Raw genomic sequence first — 23,796 nt, forward strand, 5'->3', positions numbered from 1 at the left:
GATATAAAACCAAAATACTCAACAACACTGGTTCAAACAGAAACAGTCTATTTGTTAAGAGCTGGGACAACTTTACCTACTGACATGACATTTGTGTAGTTCTCCCACATGACCTCTCTGTAGAGCTTCTTTTCAGAAGAATTCAAGAATTTCCACTCCTCCCAAGTAAAAATAACAGTCACATCTTCAAATGTTACTGCCATCTGGTCAAACATCAGGCTTTCCAGGAAGAAGAAATCTAAGTGAGAAGATGAACAAAGAAAAATACACTCAGCAAGTAACACAAGTGGCAAACCAAATAGAAAAAAAACTAATAAGAAGAACAAAAAAGTAAGGGCAGAAATAACAGTACTCAAACAGATGAATAATGTATCCAGTCCTTGAACACAATCACCATCATAAGAAATATTTATATAGCATGTCTGTTAACCACTGAGTAAGTGCTTCCATATAATATTTCAATTAATCCTCATAGCAATCTTGTGCTGTAAATACTATTACCCCTTTTCACAAATTAGTAAACAGTGATTGAAAGAGATTAAGTAAATTCCTAAGATTATAGACCTAGAAGATAGCAGAGGTAGGATATAGACCCAGGTGTGCATACTTTGGACCAAAACTATTTGCTAATTATAACAATGTTTCTCAATATTGTTTATATTAGTATTTCATGATTTATCATTTTAGGCCTGTCTTATTTATGGTAGTTTTAAAATATGTCCACAAATTATTTGATATTCTTCTCTTTATGCGGTGGATCCATTTCCCCACGCCTTGAATGACAGCTGGACTTAGCGACTGACTTCTGACAAACAGAAAAAAAAAAAATGAAAGAGAAGTAATTGTTGTGGAACTTTGGCGACTGGGTCATAAAAGGCACTGATGCTTCTTCCTGTCTCTCTTTCTCTTGGGGGAAGCTAGCTGCCATTTCCTGAGGACACTTAGGCAGCCCTGTGAAGAGATACATGTGGCCAGGAAGTGGCGCCTGCTACCAATGTTGCTGATGTTGTTGGGTGCTGTTGCATCCTTTCTGACTCATAGCCACCCTGTGTACAACAGTACGAAACACTGCCTAGTCCTGCACCATCCTCACAATCGTTGTTACTCTTGAACCCACTGTTTTAGCCACTGTGTCAATCCATCTCATTGAGGGTCTTCCTCTTTTGCACTGACCCTCTACCAAGCATGATGTCCTTCTCCAGGGACGGATTCCTCCTGAAAACATTGTCCAAAGTATGTGAGACAAAGTCTTGCCATACTTATTTCTAAGGAGCATTCTGGTTGTACTTCTCCCAAGACAGATTTGTTAGTTCTCTTGGAAATCCATGATATATTCAATATTCTTTGCCAACACCATAATTCAAAGACATCAATTCTTTGGTCATCCTTATTCACTGTCCAGCTTTTGCATGCATATGAGGAAACTGAAAATACCATGGCTTGGGTCAGGCGCACCTTAGTCTTCAAGGTAACATCTTTGCTTTTTTACACTTTAAAGAGGTTCTTTTGTAGCAGATTTGCCCAATGCAATGAGTCGTTTGATTTCCTGACTGCTGCTTCCATGGGTGTTGACTGTAGATCCAAGTAAAATAAAATCCTTGACAACTTCAATCTTCTGTTTATCATGATGTTGCTTATTGGTCCAACTGTGAGGATTTTTGTTTTCTTTATGTTGAGGTGTAATCCTTACTAAAGGCTATAGTCTTTGATTTTCATCCCCCACGCGTCTGCCAGTTTGTCATACTGTGGAGGCCTGCATGTTGCTGGGATACTGGAAGCTTTGCCACTGGTATTCAAATAAATACCAGCAATGTCACCCATGATGGACAGGTTTCAGCTAAGCTTCCAGACTAAGACAAACTAGGAAGAGGGACCTGGTGGTCTACTTCTGAAAAAAAAATTAGCCAGTGAAAACATTCTACCAATAGTCAGTGAGAAATGAGGTATCCTGCCAAAAGTCACGTGAGGGAACTGTCTTAGAAGTGGATCCTCCGGCCCCAGTGAAGCCTTCAGATGACTGTCCCTGCCAGCAGCTTGACTGACTGCAACCTCATGAAAGACCCTGAGCCAGAAAAAGCCAACTATACTGATCTCAGATTCCTGGTCCATAACAACTATGTGAGATAACAAATGTTTGTCACTTTAAGCTGCTAAATTTTGGGATAACTGCAACAATAGATAACCAACATATTACAATTTTAAGTGTTGCATAGTACTTCATTTTATGATGTTACAATTTTAACTGCTTGCATACTGACTGATACGAAGACTCTTTCCAGCTGTTTGACTATCACAATACACCAGCAGACAATTCTCTTAAATATATTATTGAGCATTCAGGTAAATATTTCTAGAAGGCAAATTTCCTGAAGTGAAATGCCCAGGCATGTGCATTTCAATTTACCAAAAAATACTATGAAATGTCCCACCAAAATACTTTTAAAAACATGTTGCGAACATTTTTCTCCACTAAAAAAAAATACAGGAAATCTATATTCAAAATTAATAGGTATAATAACTCTATACAGAAAAAAGAATTAAACAATAAAATGACAAGTAAGTCTATTAGTAGTGAAAAGAATGCTAACAGTGAGCTTTAAAATATAGTGCAATTAATGCTTTTATAAAGACACACCCCAAACCACTGAATTCTGACAGATTAAAAATGAAAGGACAGCCGAAGCTGTAACAGAAAAACATGGACAAAAATAAAGTAGGTTTTGCAATATTAATATCAGACAAGTCAAAATCTAAGGGAATAGTATTACACTGTATAAACAGAGTCATTTTGTTTTATGAAAAATAGACCTTTGTACACCATCACCCAAACTGATCATAATTTTAATATATATCCTTCAAGACTTTAAGCACTACCATGGAAAATTTCAAACATTCACCAGAGTAAAGAGAAAAGCATGAGGTCCCATGTAATCATTCAACAATTATCAACATTTTGCCTATTATGTTTCAACCCTGCCTTCCCCATGATTATTGTTGTTTTTGTTACCATTATTATTACTGGTTATTATTACTGGTTAGAGTATTTTAAAGCAAATCCCAGGAATAATATCATTTCACTTATAATTATTTCATAAATATTTCAGTATATATCTTTCATCAACTGATAGGGACTTTAAAGAACATAATTGTGTACCAAAATTGATAATACTTACTTAATATCACTAAGAGTCCCTGGGTGGCAAATACTGTTAAGTGCTTGACTACTAACCAAAACACTGGCAGTCTGAACCCACTCAGAGAAGCCTCATAAGACAGCTTCTGAAAGGTGACAGCCTTGAAAACTCCATGGAGTACAGCTCTACTCTGACACACATGGGGCTGCATGAGTCGGAACTGATGCCAGGGCAACTAACAACATCATCATCATCTAACACCCACTTCAAATTAAATGTTTCTGATTGTCATAAAAATATTCTTTATAGTTCATTTGTCTGAATAAGGATCTAAGAAAGGTCCACAAATTATATTTGGTTATTGTTATGTTTCTTAAATCTCTCTCGTTCTGTAACAGTCCCCTCCTACCCATCTGTCCCCCTCCCCGTTTTAAAGGAACCCAGTTAAAGGAACCCAGTCATTTATCTTGTAGAACACTGATGCTCAAACTTTGGTGAGCATCAGAATCACCTGGAGAACTTGTTAAACGTTTCCTGGATCCTGTCTACAGCTATTCTAATGTTAAGATTCTACAGTTCTAAAAAGCTTACAAGCGATGCTGATGCCGCTGGTCTGCTGCTGGGACCACACCTGGACTTGCGCTGCCGTAGAACATCTCATATCAATGATTGGGCTAACTGTTTGCTTGTGGGGTGCTAACTGATCTTTATTCCATTCCTGTTTGCTGGTTCTTTTGTTCCACAGGCCTACTTTGATTAAGGTTCATTCTTTTTTTTTCTGACAAGAACACTTGCTATGTACTTCCTGTTGCAACATTTCAGGAAGCACATAATGTCTAGTTTGGCCCACTTATAGAGTTGTTAAAATGATCAATAGGTTCAGGTGATATCAGCCCAATGCCTCCATTATAACGTTCCCCATCAATCTTTCCCTAAAAACCTTAGCAGCAAATGATGATCATTTCCTAAATCTGTCATTTCATTGGGAATTGCAAATTGGTTTTCTAATTCTATCATTCCTTGTGCATATACAAGCTATAATTCTTCTATAATGAAGAATTTTTCATCACAAATTTGCTGGTTATCCAAAAAATGTAGCCCAAATGAAACAGGCAGAATAAATGCTTCATTATCCTTCATGACCTAGTCCCTTTTAAAAATCAGCTTTCATGGTAATGACATGGGGTGAAGCAACCACCAATTATGACCAATGAAATCTGTATAGTTTCGCTTTTTAGCACTTTTATGACCTAATCCTTTTTTACATATTTGATGTGTTTCAGTCACACTGTAGATATTTTTCTTTTAGACGTTCAAAACTGCCCCATTTTGGACTAGTGGGAGTCCCATCAGGTTGGCTCCCATTCTTGTGACATGACCGTTTAAGTCTTTGAGAACTTTCTTGCTTTCTGGCACAACAAATGTCCTGTGTTCATTCTCGCTGCATTTCTTGCATGAGAGGGAATCAGTTTCTCCAAGGAGTTTGATAACTAATATTTCATCATCTTTTCCTTCTCTCTCTTTTGTATATAAATGAGCCTCCCCACCCCCCCAACAATTATATAAACTTGATATTCTTTTTATCTTCCCATCTATGAACATAGTTACTCCAATTATTAAAGTTTTTTTTAAGGTTCTTTTCAAAAATGGTCTGTAAAAATCATTCTCTATAAATTTGGAGTTTTGATTCCTTCTTGTAATTTTGACATGCTTTGCTGAATACACATTTGAAACACATTCTTAGGTACATAAAAGTTCATAATTAATATATCTCACTGATGGATCATTGCCATTATGTAACCATTACTTAACCTTTTTAGTGGCATTAATTTGCGTAGGTCTTTAGCAGCATAGAGCAGAATTTTCTTTTTCATCAAATCTGTATGACTCAGTGTCTTTATAGGTAAGTTTTGTTCATTTTCATTTATTGTGGTTACTGGTAGATTTGAACTTATTTCTAAAGTCATGGTTTTTTTTTTTTTTTTTTAAAAAGTCTCCACTATCCTTTCCTGTCTTCTCTTTGATTGACAGAATTTTATTAATTACTTCCCACTTCCATTTTTTTCCTCTGATTTTAATTTAACATATATATTTCTTTCTTTTAAAAGTCTAAATATTTTAAACAAACGCACTTACCTATTTTTCTAACAAGTCAATTAAGAAGAGAAACAAATCCAGGAAAAGCTTCATGAGATATGATAAGGAAATGCGATCAAATATCTTGGGAAAGTTTATTGTTATAAAACAAAACAAAGAAAAAACCTTTAGAAAAAAAAAAGGAGAAAGCATTATCTATAGCCACTTTTAACTACAATTTTTGAAAATACAAACATGATGAAGGGGAGATTGAAAAAAGAGACATAAAGGTGTGCTAAAGAGTCTCCTTATTAAAGAAATGAACTAGATATTAAAAAGTTTAAGAAATCAATAGAAGCAATAAAAATTAATGTGGGTTTCAAATTAAGAGCAACCATCCTATTACCATAAAAACCAAAATAGAATCTATAAAAACCAAACAAAACAGAAGATAATCTGTTCCAAAAGAAAGCAGAAAGTGAGGAAAAATAAATAAACAATAAGGTGGCAAAAATAACATAACCGTAATTATAATACATGGTAATGGCTTAATCTCAACAATTAAAAGACAGATTCTTATATTCAAAAATAAGACTCAACAACATGTGGTCTGCAAAAGATACATTTAAGGGAAAAATACATAGGAAATAAAAGGATAGAAAAAGACATACCACACAAATAGGAACCAAAAGGAAGTTGAAATGGCAAGCTTAACTTCAGTTGAGATAAAATGTATGGCAAAAAGATCACAAGGAACAAAAAATGTATGATTTCTTAAATATTTGTAGTTGAACAATAATAGCACAAAAATATATCCAACATAAGCAAACTGCATCCACAAGTAGTTTCAAAATATATCAAGTAATAACTGTGACAGGTACAAGGAGAAATATGTATTCCATCAATTGTAATTAGAGACATTAATATGCTGCTTTCAGAAAATGACAGATCAAGCAAACCAAAAAAAGCATTAATATGAAGGCTGACCGTTACCCAGTGAAGAAAACAACAACAACAAAAAAAAACCAAACCCACTGCCATTGAGTCAATTCTAACTCATAGCGACCCTACAGGTCAGAGTAGATCTGCCCCACAGGGTTTCCAAGGAGCGCCTGATGGATTCAAACTGCTGACCTTTTGGTTAGCAGCCTTAGCGCTTAACCACTACGCCACCAGGGTTTCCACCCAATGAAGAAGCTTGGGTTATTTCATCTGTGTTGAACTCTATATAGCCAAAACACAAAACATCATTTTCATGCATACACAGTACTGAAAAAAGTTAGAGCTGTTGTAACAGTCCATAAAAAAGACTCAGTAAATTCCAAAGAATCAAGATTGTACAAAATACATTATCTAGTTATAATGCAATAAAATTAGAAACTAGTAACAATTACAAAAAAAAAAAAAAAAAAAGGCTTCTGGGATCCAGGTAACATAGCATTAAAAAGCCCTTGCGTTAAAAAGGAAAATATAATGATGAGAAAAATCTGAACTTACTAATAGTAATTACACATCAAAATTTGTCAGACTCAGATAAGAAAGTTCTTAGAGGAAAATTTTTAAAGGAAACAAGACTGGCTAGAAATAAACTAAGCATTCAGCCCAGAAAGTTAGAAACAAACAATCCTCCTCAAAAACAGAGCAAGCCAAAGAACAAAGCTGAAAGTCAAAGATGTAAAAGACAAATTAATGACTGACAAAATATATAAAGCCAGAAGATGCTTTTAAAAAAGTTAATACAGATCTCTGCCAAGACTTATTTTTTAAAAAAGGAAGATGATTATAATAAAAAAATTGGAGAAAATGAGAAAATAACTACAGACACAAGAGTTTAAAGATCACATGAGGGTGTAATAAACTACCATATTTTTACGCAAATAATGCACGCCTTCTACATTTGTTTGCCAACCATACCCTTCCCCGACAAGGTATTTTCATAAGCCCCACTACACCAATGTTTTTTTTTACATGTTGCTGTAAAAAAATAAGCATAGCATGCTTATGGAAATACCTTACGGGAAAGGGCGCAGTTGGCAAACAAATGTAGAAGGTGCACATTATTTGCATAAAAATATAGTATATGCACATAAAGTTGGAAACCTATACAGGGGGACAAATTCCTAGTAAAGTACAAAATGCCAATATAAAATGTCAAAACAGATTAAAGAATAATAGAAAATTATATGTACCAGTAAGTATTAAAAAAACAGAAATCATACCCGAGATTCTTCCTCCCTCCCTGAAAAGCCAAAGCGTTTAAAGGTGACTTCCAGCAAATACTCAGGTAATAGTTAACTACTATCAGAATCAAATTGTTTTAGAAAACAGAAAAAGAGTAAAAATTGCCAGGTCATTTTATGTGGCTAGTGTAATCTTGATTGCAAAATCAGATAAGGACAATACAAAAAAAAATTATAGGCATGTAAGTAAATTTCACAAATATGCAAAAGTCTAAATATTACCTAACTGAATAGAGTGATTTATTAAAAATAAGCATCATGATCAAGCATGGTTTATTCCAGAAATGCAAGGATGGTTCAAGATGGAATAAGTCTATTAATATAATTCATCATGTTAAAAGACTACAAAAAGCACTAAACTAGACTGTAGACAAAGAATTATCTTAGGTGAAGGGAAGGACAACACACAGTACAGGGGAAGTCAACACAACTGGACTAAACCAAAAGCTAAGAAGTTTCCTGGACACAACCAAACACGTTGAGGGAGAGTTAATGGGGGTAAGGGTCTGGAGACGATGGTTTCAGGTGACATTTAGGTCAACTGCCATAACAAAGTTTATTAAGAAAATGTAATGCATTCCACTTTGGTGATTCGTATCTGGGGTCTTAAAAGCTGGCGAGCGGCCATCTAAGATGTATCAATTGGTCCCAACCTACCTGGAGCAAAGGCTAACAAAGAACACCAAAGACACAAGGAAAATGTTAGCCCAAGAGACAAAAAGGGCCACATAAACCAGAGATTACATCCAGAAGAACTAGATGGTGTTCGGCTACCACCAATGACTGCCCTGACAGGGAACACGAGAGAGACCCTGACGGAGCAAGAGCAAAGTGGGAGCAGAACTCAAATTCAAGTAAAAAGACCAGACTTAATGGTCTGAGACTGGAGGAACCCCAGAAAACATGGCACCTCGACCCTCCTTTAACCGAGAACTAAAACCATTCCTGAAGCCAACTCTTACAGACAAAGATTAGGCTGGACTATTAAGACATAAAATGATACTCGTGAAGAATGTGTTTCTTAGTTCAAGTAGATAAATGAGACTAAATGGGCAGCACCTGTCTGGAGGTGAGATGGAAGGCAGAAAGGAATAGAAGCTGGCTGAATGGACACAGGAAATCCAGAGTGGAGAGGGAGTATGCTGTCACATTTTAGGGATAGCAGCTAGGGTCACATAACAATGTGTGTATAATTTTTATATGAGAAACTAACTTGAGCTGTAAACTTTCACCTAAAGCACAATAAAAACATTTTTTAATTAAAAAAAAAAGACTACAGAAGAAAACCATGATTATCTCAACTGATACAGAAAAATCATGTGATAAAGTACGTAAAGTTTAACACCTATATAAACCAAACCAAACCCATTGCCGTCGAGTTGATTCTGACACGTATCAACCCTACAGGACAGAGCAGAACTGTCCCATAGGGTTTCCAACGAGTGGCTAGTGGATTTAAATTGCCGACCTTTTGGTTAGCAGCCAAGCTCTTAACCACTGAGCCACCTGGGCTCCTTTTAACTTCTAGTTTGCTAAAAGTTTTTTAAAGTCCATTTCTATATTGGTAAAGGTTATATATTAAGAACCTATATCAAACATTAAGCTTAATGGAGAAACTTTTATACATATATGTATATAGTTGTTAGGTGCTGTCAAGTCGGTTCTGACTCATAGCAACCCTATGTACAACAGAACAAAACGATGCCTGGTCCTGCACCATCCTCACAATCATTGTTAATGCTTCAGCCCATTGTTGCAGCCACTGTGTCAATCCATATCATTGAGTGTCTTCCACATTTTTGCTGGCCCTCTACTTTACGAAGCATGATGTCGTTCTCCAGCGACTGCTCCAGATAACATGTCCAAAGTACATAAGTAGTCTTGACATTCTTGCTTCTAAGGAGCATACTGGTTGTACTTCTTCCAAGACAGATTTGTTGATTCTTTTGGCAGTCCACAGTATATTCAATATTCTTCGCCAATACCATAATTCAAAGGCATCAATTCTTCTTCGGTCTTCCTTATTCATTGTCCAGCTTTCACATGTATATGAGGCGAATGAAAACCCCATGGCTTAGGTCAGGTGCACCTTAGTCTTCAAGGTGACATCTTTGCTTTTCAACACTTTTTAAAGAGGTCTTTTGCAGCAATTTTTTTCCAATGTAATGCGCCCTTTGATTTCTTGACTGCAGCTTCCACAATCAACAGCCATGAAAGCAGCAGTCAAGAAATCAAAAGACACATTGCATTGGGCAAATCTGCTGCAAAGGACCTCTTCAAAGTGTTGAAGAGCAAAGATGTCACCCTGAAGACTAAGGTGCACCTGACCCAAGCCATGGTATTTTCAATCGCATCACATGCACGTGAAAGCTGGACAATGAATAAGGAAGACTGAAGAAGAATTGATGCCTTTGAATTGTGGTGTTGGCAAAGAATATTGAATATACCGTGGACTGCCAAAAGGACAAACAAATCTGTCTTGGAAGAAGTGTGGCCAGAATGCTACTTAAAGGCAAAGATGGTGAGACTGCGTCTTATATACTTTGGACGTGTTGTCAGGAGGGATCAATCCCTGGAGAAGGACATCATGCTTGGCAGAGTACAGGGTCAGTGGAAAAGAGGAAGACCCTCAAGGAGGTGGACAGACACAGTGGCTGCAACATTGAGCTCAAGCATAACAACGATTGTAAGGATGGCACAGGACTGGGTAGTGTTTCGTTCTGTTGTGCATAGGGTCACTATGAGTTGGAACCGACTCGACGGTACCTAACAACAACAACAAGCTTCCATGGAGTTGACTGTAAATCCAAGTAAAATGAAATTCTTGACAACTTCAATCTTTTCTCCATTTATCATGATGTTGGTCATTGGTCCAGTTGTGAGGATGTTTGTTTTATGTTGAGGTGTAATCCATACTGAAGGCTGCATGTGGTCTTTGATCTTCATCAGTAAGTGCTTCACTTTCAGCGAGCAAGGTTGTGTCATCTGCGTAACACAGGTTGTTCATGAGTCTTACTCCAAACCTGATGCCCCATTCTTGTTCACAAAGTCCAGCTTCTCAGATTATTTGCTCAGCATACAGACTGAGTAAGTATGGTGAAAGGATACAACCTTGACACACACCTTTCCTGATTAAACCACACAGTATCCCATTGTTCTGTTTGAACGACTGACTCATGATCTATGTACAGGTTCCTCATGAGCACAATTAAGTATTCTGGAATTTCCATTCCTCGCAATGTTTTCCATAATTTGTGATGATCTGCACAGTCAAATTCCTTTGCATAGTCAAGAAAACACCAGTAAACATCTTTCTGGTATTCTCTGATTTCTGCCAAGATCCATCTGACATTAGCAATGATGTCCCTGGTTCTGTTCCTTCCATTCCATGTCCTCTTCTGAATCCAGCTTGTATTTCTGGCACTTCTCTGTCAATACACTGCTGCAGGTACTTCTGAATGATCTTCAGCAAAATTTTACTTACGTGTGGTATTAATATTGTTTGATAATTTCCAGCATCACAGCAACACACAAGCCTCCACAATACGACAAACTGACAGATGCACGGGATATATATACATATATACGTATTTTTTTTAATATACGTATATATGTACACATACAAACACATATATATATAGTCTCTAAGATAGTAACAGAAGACTACTATAACTGCCATTTTCAACATTGTACTAGAGGTCCTGGTAAATAGAATAAAAGAAAAAGAAATAAGAAGTGTAAGAATTAGAAGAATAAACATAAAATAAAATGTCATTATTTGCATATGTTATGGACATCTATGGAGTACACAGATAAATCATAAACTAATAAGTGTATTCAGCAAAATCACTAGATAGAGTAAAGCAACGGCATAATTTTATCAGCAATTAACTACTAAAAAACAAGATACCAATCACAATAGTAAAAAAAAAAGTCTTAACCAAGAATACAAAGAAATCTTTGAAGAAAAGTTTCACACTTCAATAAAGGAGATTATATGAATAAAAGAAAAAACATGTTTCCATGCTCTTCGATAAAACAAAACCAAACCCATTGCCATCGAGTCGATTCTGACTCACAGCAATCCTACAGGACAGAGTAGATCTGCCCCACAGGGTTTCCAAGGAGCGCCTGGTGGATATGAACTGCCAACCTTTTGGTTAGGGGCCGTAGCTCTTAACCACTATGCCACCAGGATTTCCTGCTCTTAGATGGAATAACTTAAAGTCAATATATTCCCAACCAAATTTTTCATCTGGATTTTTTGAGGAACACAATACATTTTTTTCCCTAAAATGTACTTGGTAGGGAAAACAGTTCATAAAGACTTAAATAAACTAAGTGGGAAGACTTGCCCCTATCAGATATTGACATGCACTACCAAGCTACAGTAATAAAATCAAAACACACAAATAAACAAGTAGTACAGAGGGCTCAGAGACTAACTCATCTACTTCTTTATAAATGAAAACATACCAGTAATAAATTTTCAAAGAACAGATTATCTGATGCTTTTAAATTGTTCCAAGGCATATAGAAAAACTGCCAAGCATTTTTAAGAAGGCAGGAAACACTGAGACAGCGAAAGTCAGAAAACTATAGACCTATATTACTAATGAATATTGATATAAACTTTTCTAAGACCAATGAAATCCAGGGACATACCTGTATTCATGATCTATTGTCACATAACTAATTACTCCAAAACTTAGTGGCTTAAAACAACAATAATTACCCATTATTTCTTGTGGTTTCTCTGGGTCAGGAATTCAGAAGTGCCTTGGCTGGGCAGTTCCACCTTGGACATCTCATGAGATTGTGATCACCTGTCAGCTACTACTGGACTGGGGCTGGAGGATTCACTTCCAGCGTGGCTCACTCACATGGCTGACAGGTTGGTGCTGACTGTTGATGGGAAGTCTCTGTTTCTCTCCACATGGTCCTCTCGTGGGATCTGGGTTACCTCTCAACATGATCGCAAGTTTCCCGAAAGAGAGAGGCAAGCAAAAGCTGCATCCTTTTTATTACTTAGTGTGGTGCAGTGAATTATTTAATATGGCCCTTCTAGCCATGCATGGTCTGTGACTTCCATAAAGTGACTGGGTGAGACTATGCAAAAAAAGGTGTTTATGGCCCACCAAGGAAATTGGACAGCCTGCTATGAATGCAAATAACGAATATGGAACCCCTGTGGTGGCGGAACCATTCAAATAAGGTGTCTGGAACCTAATGAGGGGATTGGTCAGTTTTGCCATCCCACTAGGCCTAAAAGAGAGCCAATTCCAGAGCAGGGAGGAGACCTCTCTACGACCAAGAAGAAGAGCCAGGAACAGAATGCATCCTTCGGACCCAGGGTCCCTGTGCTGAGAAACTCCTAGACCCAGGAGACAAAGAGAACTGAAATCACCAGAGACGGTGAGAAGTGTTGGCAAGCTTGGCAGACTCTAGCAGCAGACAAGTGGTAGCAGCAGAACCAGGAGACCTACATAGGATGGTATGTTGGGCTTTCCAACCCACTGATTTAGGCGGCTACAGGGATGTGCAGAACCATGGTGCGAGAGCACTGACCACCTTCAGGCCAAAGCTTACTGGTGGAGTGGGGTGCCTCCAGGTACTTCCTGATGGAGCTAAAGAGCTTTGTAACACTTGACTGAGCAGGGCAGAGGTCAGGCCCGAGTGGGTGCCAAAAGCCAGGAGAAGGCCTGTCCTGGATGGGCCGAGAGGAGGCCTGTCATGAGAGGGCTGAGAGGAGCCTGTCCTGAGGGGGCCGAGAAGAGCCTCTCTTTGGGAGGGGTTGACAGGAGCCTGTCCTAAGGGGGCCAAGAGGAGCCTTCCATGGCCAAGAGGCGCTGAGGGAACTGGCCTGCACTGAAGAAACTGGCCTGCACTGAAGAAGAGAGACTATGCCTACATGCTTCCTGATCCTGATCCCGAGTTGTAGCCTGTTCATCCTGATCCCAAGCTGTAACTTGTCACTTCCATAATAAACCCCATAACTGTGAGTATAATCTGTGAGTTCTGTGTGGCCACTGCAACGAGCTATTGAACCCAGCAGAGTGCCGTGGAAGGAATGGCAGGTGTCAGAACTGGTAAAAGTTTGGAGACAGGAGGTATGCCTGACCTCTACCTCACAGGAATCAGCCTTGGGCTGATGCTGTTGATGATGATTTTCTACCCACCACCCCCTCCCCCCAAAGACAGATGAGGTCTGATGCCACTGAGCCATTTTTTACACTTAGCCTCAGAAGTCACACAGCATCACTTCTGGTGTACTCCACTAGTTGAGGCAATCACAAGTCCCAGCCATATTTGAGAGAAGGGGACACGGACTCCACCTTTTGATGGGAGGAGTGTCAGTCACACTGTAAGAAGAACATGAAGGACAGAATCAATTATTAAGTGTGGCCATTGTTGGAAAAATTCAATCTGCTACAATACTAAAGCATATAATAGCATGGTGAAGGGAAGGCCTATTCCAGAAGGTAAAAGAAAGTTCAAAATAGAAAACAACTATAAGTCTTCATATGAATATTAAGGAAGAAAGTCAAAATAATTATTTTGATGCCCAAAAAGGTATTTATTAAAATTCAACATGTACCTTTCATTTAAAACTACAAGCAAAGCCATTTAGCAAAATAAGAATAAAGACATGCAAACATATGCCAAACCCAAAGGTAAAACATTAAAGGTATTCCCATTAAAACCAGAGATCTGACTGCAAATTCACTATTTTTAAATCACTTACTTGATAGCACTGGCCAATGCAATTAGACAAAATTATCTGGAAAGGTTACAACTATGTATCTAGGACACTCAAGAAAATCAAATAAAAACTATTAGCAATTATGAGCAAACTCAATATCCCAGGAATTTCACTTTTAGGTTTGTACCTGAGAGAAACGTACACATGTATACTAGAAGATATGTGTAAGAACACACTTTGAGCATAATTGCTAGAACAGTAAAAAACCAAAAACAAAAGGTCCAACAGTAGGATGGATAAGTAAGTTGTTATTCATACCGTGAAACAGTACAGCCCAGTGAAAATGAATAACTACATGAAGCAACATGGATGCACTATAAAAAGCTAACATTATAAAGAAGCAAATCTCAGAAGAATACATACACAACCCAGTGATTCTGTTTATAATGTTCAAAAACAGACAAAAGTAAACATTATGAACAGTTACAGATATAAGTAATGAAAACTGTAAAAATTTGCTAAGAAATAATAAATACAACATTTAAGATTGTGATTTCCTCTCTAAGAAAAGAAGAGAATGAAACTGTGGGAGTACCAGAGGGCTTCTGAAAGTATTTGTGGTCTAGATGATGGGTGTTCTTATTGTTTTCATTTTTCAAATTGTACATTTATGTCCTCATATGTTTTTTGCATGTATATATCACAATAGAAAATTTCAAATTAATATTTGAAATTCAATTAAATATAGAAAGAGTCCAAACATATAAACAATAATCACTACATATTATTTTTAAATAATATTTAAAATAGCAATTAAAAAACCCTAAAAAAAATTTGCCCAAGACAGGAACCATTCCCAAAGCCAACTCTTCAGACGGAGATTGGACTGGACAATGGGATAGAAAATGATGCTGGTGAAGACTGAGCTTCTTGGATCAAGTAGACACATGAGACTATGTTGGTATCTCCTATCTGGAGGGGAGATGAGAGGGCAGAGGGGGTCAGAAGCTTGTAAGATGGACACAAAAACAAAGACTGGAGGGAGGGAGTATGCTGTCACATTAGGGGGAGAGCAATTAGGAGTATATAGCAAGGTATATATAAATTTTTATATGAGAGACTGACTTGGTTTGTAAACTTTCACTTAAAGCACAATAAAATTTTTTTTAAAAATTCTTAGAATCTACTTAAAGTTTTAAAATTCTATAGAAAAGGCTTGAAAAAATAGGAACACACTGCTCAATCTTAGGTAGCAGAAATGAATACTATGATTTTGTTCTCACTGAACTTATCTATATTTTCAGTGGGTTCTCAATCAAAATACTAAAACGATTTTGGCAGAGGGGGTAGGTTATGGAAGGATCTGACAAACTGATCTTCAAGTGCTTTCTTTAGAAATATGAGAATTCTAAAAAGAGGAAGAATGAAAGGAGACTAACCCAACAACATAACAAAACTTACTGAAGACTCTGTAATTATAATACCATAGGTCAATACTGGAATAGAGAGAAAGATCAATAGATTCTGATTAGAGATTCAGAAAAGGACCCAAGTACAACTGCGAATTTTAAACATGAAAAAGATGACATCAAATTTTAGGGGGAAGAGAAGGATTATTTAATTAATGATGCTGGAACAACTGACTAGCCATTGGGGGAAAAAATGAAGCTAGACTCCCTGCCTCAACTCGTATCTCACTGACTTGAAAGAGTTATATCAGATATGTATTATGTTTTAAAAAGCTAACATAATAGCATTAAACTGTGAGTTCTTTCTGTATGTCAAGCACTGTTCTAAGCTTCTTGCATGTATGATATTACTTAACCTTCTTAACAACCCTATGTAATAGGCTCCATTTTCCCACTTTTCAGATCAAAAACTGGTTAAGTACATCAACCAAGTTCACAGAACTAGGAAATAGTAAGGCATGAAACAAGCTTAGGTAGTAGGTCCAGAACCTGATAAACCAGGAGAAATATTTACAGCATATACAACCAATAGTTTATATCTTTTACATACAAAGAGTACCTACTATCAAATGAAAACAAAAAATTCAGTAGGAAAAAAAAGGTAATGTATGTCAAGAGGCAAGTCATCAAAGAAAGAATGCACATGGTCAATAAATGTCTGTAAAACTTATTCAACCTTAGGAAAGACTTTCTAGTTCTAGCTGCTGTCAAGTTGATTCCAATTCGAAAGATGCAAATCAAGGTAAAATTTTAAAAATCATACTCAATACTAACAAGGTAAGATCACACATAAAATCGTTATAGTTTATATAATATTTTCAAAAAGAACTTGGTAATATTTTTCAAAAACCTTAAAAATATATCTTTTGGCTCTGCCATCCCATTTCTCGGAGATATCTTAAGGAAATAAAAACATATGTAGTTAATGAATTATGTATAAGGACATTTATTAGAAGTACACTTATAATATCAAAATAGTAGAAAATACTTAAATCTTTCCCCAATAAAAGAAAATTTAAATCAAGCATGGTATATACCTAGAATGGAATACTATGTGGTCATTTAAAACTTATGCTACCAAAAAACACTTGGAAAAATGTTCTTTATGTATTAAATGAAAAAATATATATACATATAACAGCCATTGACTCACTCAAGAAATTAGGTATACGTGTATAGGTACACATGTATCCATACATTTTAGTGTTTGTATGGATTAGTGAGTATGCGTGTACATTAAGTACTAGACAAGACTATAAGTAAATCCACCCAAGTGTCATTAATGCCTAATCCCGGTTGATGTGAGGGGGACTTTGAGTGGTGCACAAGAATAAATAACCAGTTAAACATTAATGCTGCTGTTGATGTTAGCTGCCATCAAGTCGATTCCAACTCATGGTGACCTCATGTGTGCAGAGCAGAGCTGCTCCATAGGGGTTTCAAGGCTGACAGAAGTAGATCACCAGTTCTTTCAGAAGCAGATCACCAGTTCTTTCTTCCAAGGCACCTCTGGGTGGGTCTGAACCAGCAACCCTCCACAACATGGCCTCACTTAACTCATTCGCAAGTGAAATGCTCCCCTCAACTAGCCCAGTTTCCTTATTTGTCCCCTCAAATTCTGCCTGAGAATAAATGATGGTGTCCCTGTCTGGAGTGATGTGTCCTATCCATAATGCGTATTCAAATCTAAGTTCCTGTTCTTGTCTTTAAGTGCCACTTGTTCTGGTATTATTTAATGTGCCATAACTTCAGAAATTATTAACCATATGTGATTTAATTTCCCAAATGTTAAGAAAAGATTCTTACAGTTCTTTACCTCAGAGCACCAAGAACAGTACTAAGTATACAACAGACTTGAATGACTGACTGAATGAATGAGTAAATGCTGAGAAAAGATACCAGGTAGGAGACGGAGGCATGCTGCATAGGAGGCCTGGAAGCCTCTCAGACAAGTGAAGAACACTTTCTATGCAGTTTGGTCCACTTGTCACCATTGCTTCTTCTGCTAATCCCCACTACCCACAGATAATTCATGGACATTTTATAAATGAGAAAAGACAATCTTACCTGTAATCACACTTCGAGGAAAATAGTATACATTTCTTCTTCCTTTGTGTTCCTCTTCTGGGGAAGAGTGGAGTGTTGAGAAAGCTGAGCTAGGGGAGAAGAAAGAAAAAATTCAAGACCTGGGCATGACTTGAACTTCTCAAACTCACTAAAATCTTCACATACTAATGGGGTGTGACTCCCAAATCTCCTGGATAGAAATTAGAAACAGCCTAAGAATATGACAGTTCCCTTTCAACGATCAGAAAAAAGGAGCTACGTATCAAAAGATACAACTCTAGTTTGGGCAGGAAAACATGGAATTTGATTTCACAGTTTAGTCCCTCAAGGAATGTAGATGCTCTCTATGTAACTCAACATATCTGAACCTCAAGGCTTTCCTAGTTTATTGGTATCAGTAAGAACAGAAATAATACCAACTCTTTTTTTAAAGGGTTCCTTTGCATTCTTAAAGTTTTTGAGTTTTTTTCTCAATCATTTTAAGTACAAAAATAATTCCATTGCCCTCTCCCACTTTTTACCATAAATACTGGATTTACAATCAGAGAGGTACTGGAACCTTAGAGAAAGACTCCAGGTCTAGGGCTCCCAGGACATGATCATGTTCTTAACCCTGCCTCCAACTGCTTGTAGGACTTTGAGAAAGACCAAATTTTTAGACCTCCTAGGCCCTGAGCTTCCTCACCTGTAAAATGGGGGCATGAGCCTTTGTCACCTCGGTCCTTTCTTGCTGATTACAGGCTCCTAGGAAAAAATGATAAGAAATTAGTTAAGAACCCTCTTTCTCCAGAGAGAAAAATGATTCATGCGTGTCCCAAGGGCAGGAAAGGTTTGGTTTTCTCCAACGCGCCACTGGCTGCCCTAGTTTGTGCCCTAGTTTGTGCCGACGAACAAATAATTCCCCAGTAGCGGGCTCTGCCCCTTTCACCGCAACCTATCTGCCCCGCCTCTGCTGCTGCAGCGAAGACGAGCGCGGCCTCAGCTCCGCATCCAGACCCCTGGCTTGAGCTCCGCCTGGACACCTCCCAAATCCGAACACCCCGGTCCAACGACCCCAGCCGCCTCTGCGCTCCCTTCACCTTCGCCTTAGTCTTAACCGAAGCAGGGCAGCTGTGAAGGATCCACCCACACTGGGGTCTCTGGAATTTCTAAACCAGAACCGCTTCGCGGTCCCTGACTCTCCCTTTTCTGCCATTCTTTCTCCAGCCACAGGTATTCCCGCCCTTCTCGCCTTCTGGCTCAGTCCTCCCAAGAGTCCATGTCACTTACGGAACCTCTGAACGAGGACGGGGACCGGTCAAGACACTCCACTCACATAAACAATGGCCGCAGCCCCGCTAGACCGAAACGGAAGTTCCAGGCCTTAGAGTAGATACTCGTAGCGTTTCCATGGAGACGGCAGGGCGCGGGCGGAAAAGAAAAACGCAGGGAGAACGTGGCTCCTGATTGGCCAGAAATATCGGGGCGCTGCGCGGCCGTCAGAGGCCAACATTCGCTTTGGAGGTGCAGACGACGTGCCGAGCCAACGCTGATACTAATGTTCTGATACTACTTTAGGTGCTCTGGGGGCCTCCGAGGAAGAGGGCGTAGTGGGGTTTAGGAGAAAAGTAGAGACCCCCCCCTGGGTAACTTTAGGAATCTCACAACATCCGAGTGCAGAACCCACCAACAAGAATCTGAGGAACAGTTTTGCCTTTGCGCGGCAAGGGGTGGTTGCTTCCGCCGTCCTGCGGCCCCCCCCCCCCCCGCCCTAAACAGACACTTTGGAAGCGCTGGTGCTAGCCTCGTCCCTGGGTTTGAGGTTGGAGTTATGCAGCCACGGACAGGGCTTTTCAAATTCCCTTATATTGCACGGGATCCACTTCACTTCTGCGAACGTGCTGGTGGGATCCGGCTTTCTTTCCTTCTCCCTTCCAGCGAAGTCAGGCAGAGACTGAAAAGTCAAGGTGCGACTGAGGTGAAACCTTGGGAATTAGCCGCTTCTCGGTGTCCTGGGACCAGCAGAGTGTTATCTTAAGAAAATATTTTTCACTTTCCTGAGACCTTTCCCTTACCCTGAACCCTTTCCCTCACCTGAATTTAGGTACTTAGGCTGGATCAATAGTACTCAAACATTTTATTGGGCTAGTAACATTTGTTTAAAAAAAAAAAAAAAAGACAAGCCTATTGCCATGGAGTTGATTCCAACTCATGGCAACCCTGTAGGACAGATTAGAACCTCCCCATAGGGTGTTGAAGGAGCGGCTGGTGGATTTGAACTCCCAGCCTTTTGGGTTAGCAGGTGAACTCTTAACCACTGCAGCTCCAGTAGAATTGCCCCATAGGATTTTCAAGGAGCAGCTGGTGGATTCGAACTGCTGACATTTTGGTTAGCAGCCCAGCTCTTAACCACTACACCACTAACCAAAAAAAAAAAACCAAACCCACTACACCACTAGGGCTCCACTAAGCAAGATACCTTTTGGATTTGAATCTGACTACCACACTTACTGGTGATGCGACCTTGGCTGAATTACTTAAACTTTTTGTGTCACCTTCTCCATTTTTTAAAATAGGCAAAATAATAGTAACTATTTCACAGGCCTGGTGTTAGAACTAAATGAATTAATGTTAAAATGCTTAAAATGGTCCCTAGCAGGTAGGAAGTACTCTATAAATATTACTTATATAATTATAGGTTTGAGTTTATAATTATACACAGTTCAATGATTTAGCAGAGAGGGGTGACCCAGAGCCTATCCTTCTAGACCACATTTTGATAATGTCATTGTTACCCACTAGGTGATGTTGGGCAAGTTATTTAACCTCTCAACCTCAGTTTTCTCATCTGTAAGATGAAGATTTCAGTATTGCCCACTTCACCAATATAAGTAAACAGGAATGATAGTTAAATTCCTGAATGCACAGATATTGACCAGTAAGAATGCACACTGGAGGTGGGCTTTCTGCCACATTGGTTCCCACTGGTAATCCTGATTGTTCAGGTGTAAGCAGGATAATCCACGTAATGTGCTTTTCAGCATTCCTGACACGTAAAACATCAAATGTTAGCTATTGCTGTCATTATTTAACTTATAGTCTCATTTTTTAGAATAGTATCATTGAGAGTAAACTATTTTGTATCACAGGATCTCAGAGGCATAACTGAATTTCCTGGACTTTGAGCTTTTTTGAACTTATTTTGAGAAGAAAGTGGAAATCGGGATTTTACTTCAAACAACAATTTGTTTGCTAATTAATTCATTAAGAACAGTAATCCCTTGACTGCCCTGACAAGGAACACAACAGAGAACCCCTGAGGGAGCAGGAGAGCAGTGGGATGCAGATCCCAAATTCTCATAAGACCAGACTAAATGGTCTGACTGAGACTGGAAGGACCCCGGTGGTCATGGCCCCCAGACCTTCTGTTGGCCCAGGACAGGAACCATTCCCGAAGCCAACTCTTCAGACATGGATTGGACTGGACAATGGGTTGGAGAGGGATGCTGGTGAGGAGTGAGCTTCTTGGATCAGGTGGACACTTGAGACTATGTTGGCATCTCCTGCCTGGAGGGGAAATGAGAGGGTGGAGGGGGTTAGAAGCTGGTAAAATTAACACGAAAAGAGAGAGTGGAGGGAGAAAGCGGGCTGTCTTATTAGGGGGAGAGTAATTGGGAGTGTGTAGCAAGGTGTATATGGGTTTTTGTGTAAGAGACTGACTTGAGTTGTAAACTTTCACTTAAAGCACAATAAAAATTATTAAAAAAAAAATACTAATCCTTAAGGTTGTTTGCCAAAGACACACTGATAATGTCCTCTCCGTGCCAACTAGGAAAAATCAGGGCTTTTTCATTAAAAAAAAAAAAAAAGTGAATAGTTCTCCTATTTCATAGTCATTCACACAGAAAACAGTTCTTCTCTATTAAAGATATATATGAATAATGTGGGAAAGGGATTCTAAGAATGGCTGACTAAATGAGCTCCTGTATTCTCTGCTTCTGCCTCTTTGATTCTTCTAAACCAGAGAGCAATTTGACCTTATGGCGAGAAACTGTGGAGCACTGACTGAGAGACTGGGTATTGGGCCTTTCCCCCATCCTCTTCCTTATGGGCATCAGAGCCTAGGTGTGAAGACTTGAAAAAGGTGTTTCTTGTAAAGAGCCTGGCACGCAGAGCTGTGGACCCCCTCAGAGACTTGTTAAGTGTACTGGGGCTTCTTGACTCCCAAGAGGCCAGCAAGGACCTGAGCACTGTCCCATCCTGAGTCTGAGAGAATACAGGGAGACTAGAGAACGAGAGAGTATTATCCACATGCCTTAGTAGAAAAATGGCAGGTTTAATGCTTTTGGTTAAGAGAATAAATATATACAATATTTTATGTTATATATTAATATATGAAATTATACAAGTAAATATATCGAATTTTATATATTTATATATATATAACACCAAGTTAGTGTATTTATTCTTGGTTCATTTTAACTCTCTGAATACTTGTTTATGTATAGGAGGAGCCCATGTATTTTGCTTCTCTGAGAAGAGTGGGCAGAGTCTGTTGAAACAGCTTCCATATCTAAAGATGTATGTTTGTGTGAGCATAATATTCAACACATTACTTGAATGGCTATTATGTACCAGTTAGAATTATAGGCTGGAATCAAACCAGGAGAGGAGTTTACCTTGTTTTCTCTCAGCTTCACCCAATTGGTTATCCTTTTGAGTTAATTTTTATATGAACCTTTTTATATAAACCCAGGCCTCTGATTTCTGACTGTAACTGAAGTTGTTGCATCCGTCTTGCTAATTAGCATATCTGAGCCCTTATCAGTTCTCTAGCGTGTACAGTTGCTTAATGCCAATGAATACTAGCTCCTATTTTGCCACTGTCTATGAAAATTCCAGCTAGAAAAATTCTAACTTACATAAGGTGAGGGACAAATCTAGAATCTGGCAAAGCTTGCTGCTATGTGAATAGGAAAAAGTCTAGAATGGGTAGTCCTGATAAATAGGAAGTCACCCTAAGAAGATGCTCATTTGATCCAGAGGTCTCTCATCTGAGTGTTAGACAATTCTAATTCCTGAAGCTGTTGAACCCTATTAGGTTCAAAGCCAACTTTGAGATCCTTGTCTTCAGAGGCCAAGACCATAAATTCACATAAGAGCAGTTCTAGACCTGTGGGATTTGGATGAAATTGCACTATCCATAAGCCAGCACAGTCCTGGTGACCCATGGTTGATTTGACCAATATTTTTTTCAGAATGTATAGCTTAGGAATGTTACAGATAAAAGAAAGGACTACAGAGAAAGAGGAAACTACCCTAAGGGTGGAAGGGGAATGGTGTAGTATGAGAGTTTATATGCCCTTTTTTTTTGGAAACAGGTGTATTGATCTGAGTTAAAACTGTTTTGGAGCAAGCTATTTATCCAAACTCTCAGTATTCTCATCTGTAATATGGGTATTGTAGTATCTTCCTCATAGAGTTATTGTGAGTTTTAAACAAGATAATAAATTTTAAGACATTGCCTGGTACATAGTGGTATTTAATAAATGGTGGCAATGATAGTAAAGGCTATTGGAGGAAAAGTAGGTACCTCTGCAAAAATGGGCTTTTGTAGAGGGAGGAGAAAGGAACATCTCCAAGATTCAGATTTGGCAATTCATAATATTTATAATTCATGATAGTGGTTGGCTGTTGTGACGGTAGGAATCAAAGTGGGGTGGTGAATAAAGAAGACTTCCCCTTTGGCTGTAATGTTTGATTATTTTATTTTTAAAAAGACATGAAATTTGAAAAAAAAAAAAAAAAGGTAACCATTGTCAGTTTTGCTCCTAAGTACGTGAGTGGTTATTACGGTATGCTCTTTCTGAAGTTTTTCACCCCCCCCCCCAAAAAAGTAAAGAGCAAAGGATACTCCTGACACAGCATCAGCAACCTTTCCTAGTCCATCCCTGCTTTCTATGTTGACCTTCCCAGCCCAGCCCCTTTCGATCATTCAGTTTAATTCTATAAATCACTCTGGGATCCTCAGCCTCCTGGCCTTGTAATCCATGAAAAAAAAACTTTCCAAATATACAGTAAAAGATTCTTTCCTGAAAGTGAGAGTCTGGATTTTATAATTTTGGGGG

The 23,796-nt window shown here is 38.5% G+C and overlaps 1 protein-coding gene across 2 annotated transcripts in view; it reads right to left on the reverse strand.

Moving 5' to 3' along the window:
* Positions 1-19,079, reverse strand: part of ZNF214 (zinc finger protein 214) — a 28,622-nt gene extending 9,543 nt beyond the window's left edge. The window contains exons 1-4 of one of the 2 annotated variants that reach the window (XM_049890645.1): positions 19,005-19,079; positions 18,375-18,433; positions 17,690-17,778; positions 77-238 (exon numbers count right to left, since the gene is read on the reverse strand). In XM_049890645.1, coding sequence (XP_049746602.1) covers positions 77-238; positions 17,690-17,778; positions 18,375-18,391 — 268 coding nt within the window. In that variant the 5' untranslated portion in view covers positions 18,392-18,433; positions 19,005-19,079. Of the gene's footprint in view, positions 1-76; positions 239-17,689; positions 17,779-18,374; positions 18,434-18,958 lie in introns of both variants that reach the window. The other variant, XM_049890644.1, reaches the window with a different exon arrangement.
* Between the last annotated feature and the right edge of the window lie 4,717 nt (positions 19,080-23,796).

Source organism: Elephas maximus, chromosome 7 (genome assembly GCF_024166365.1).
Source record: "Elephas maximus indicus isolate mEleMax1 chromosome 7, mEleMax1 primary haplotype, whole genome shotgun sequence".
Lineage (NCBI taxonomy): Eukaryota > Metazoa > Chordata > Mammalia > Proboscidea > Elephantidae > Elephas > Elephas maximus.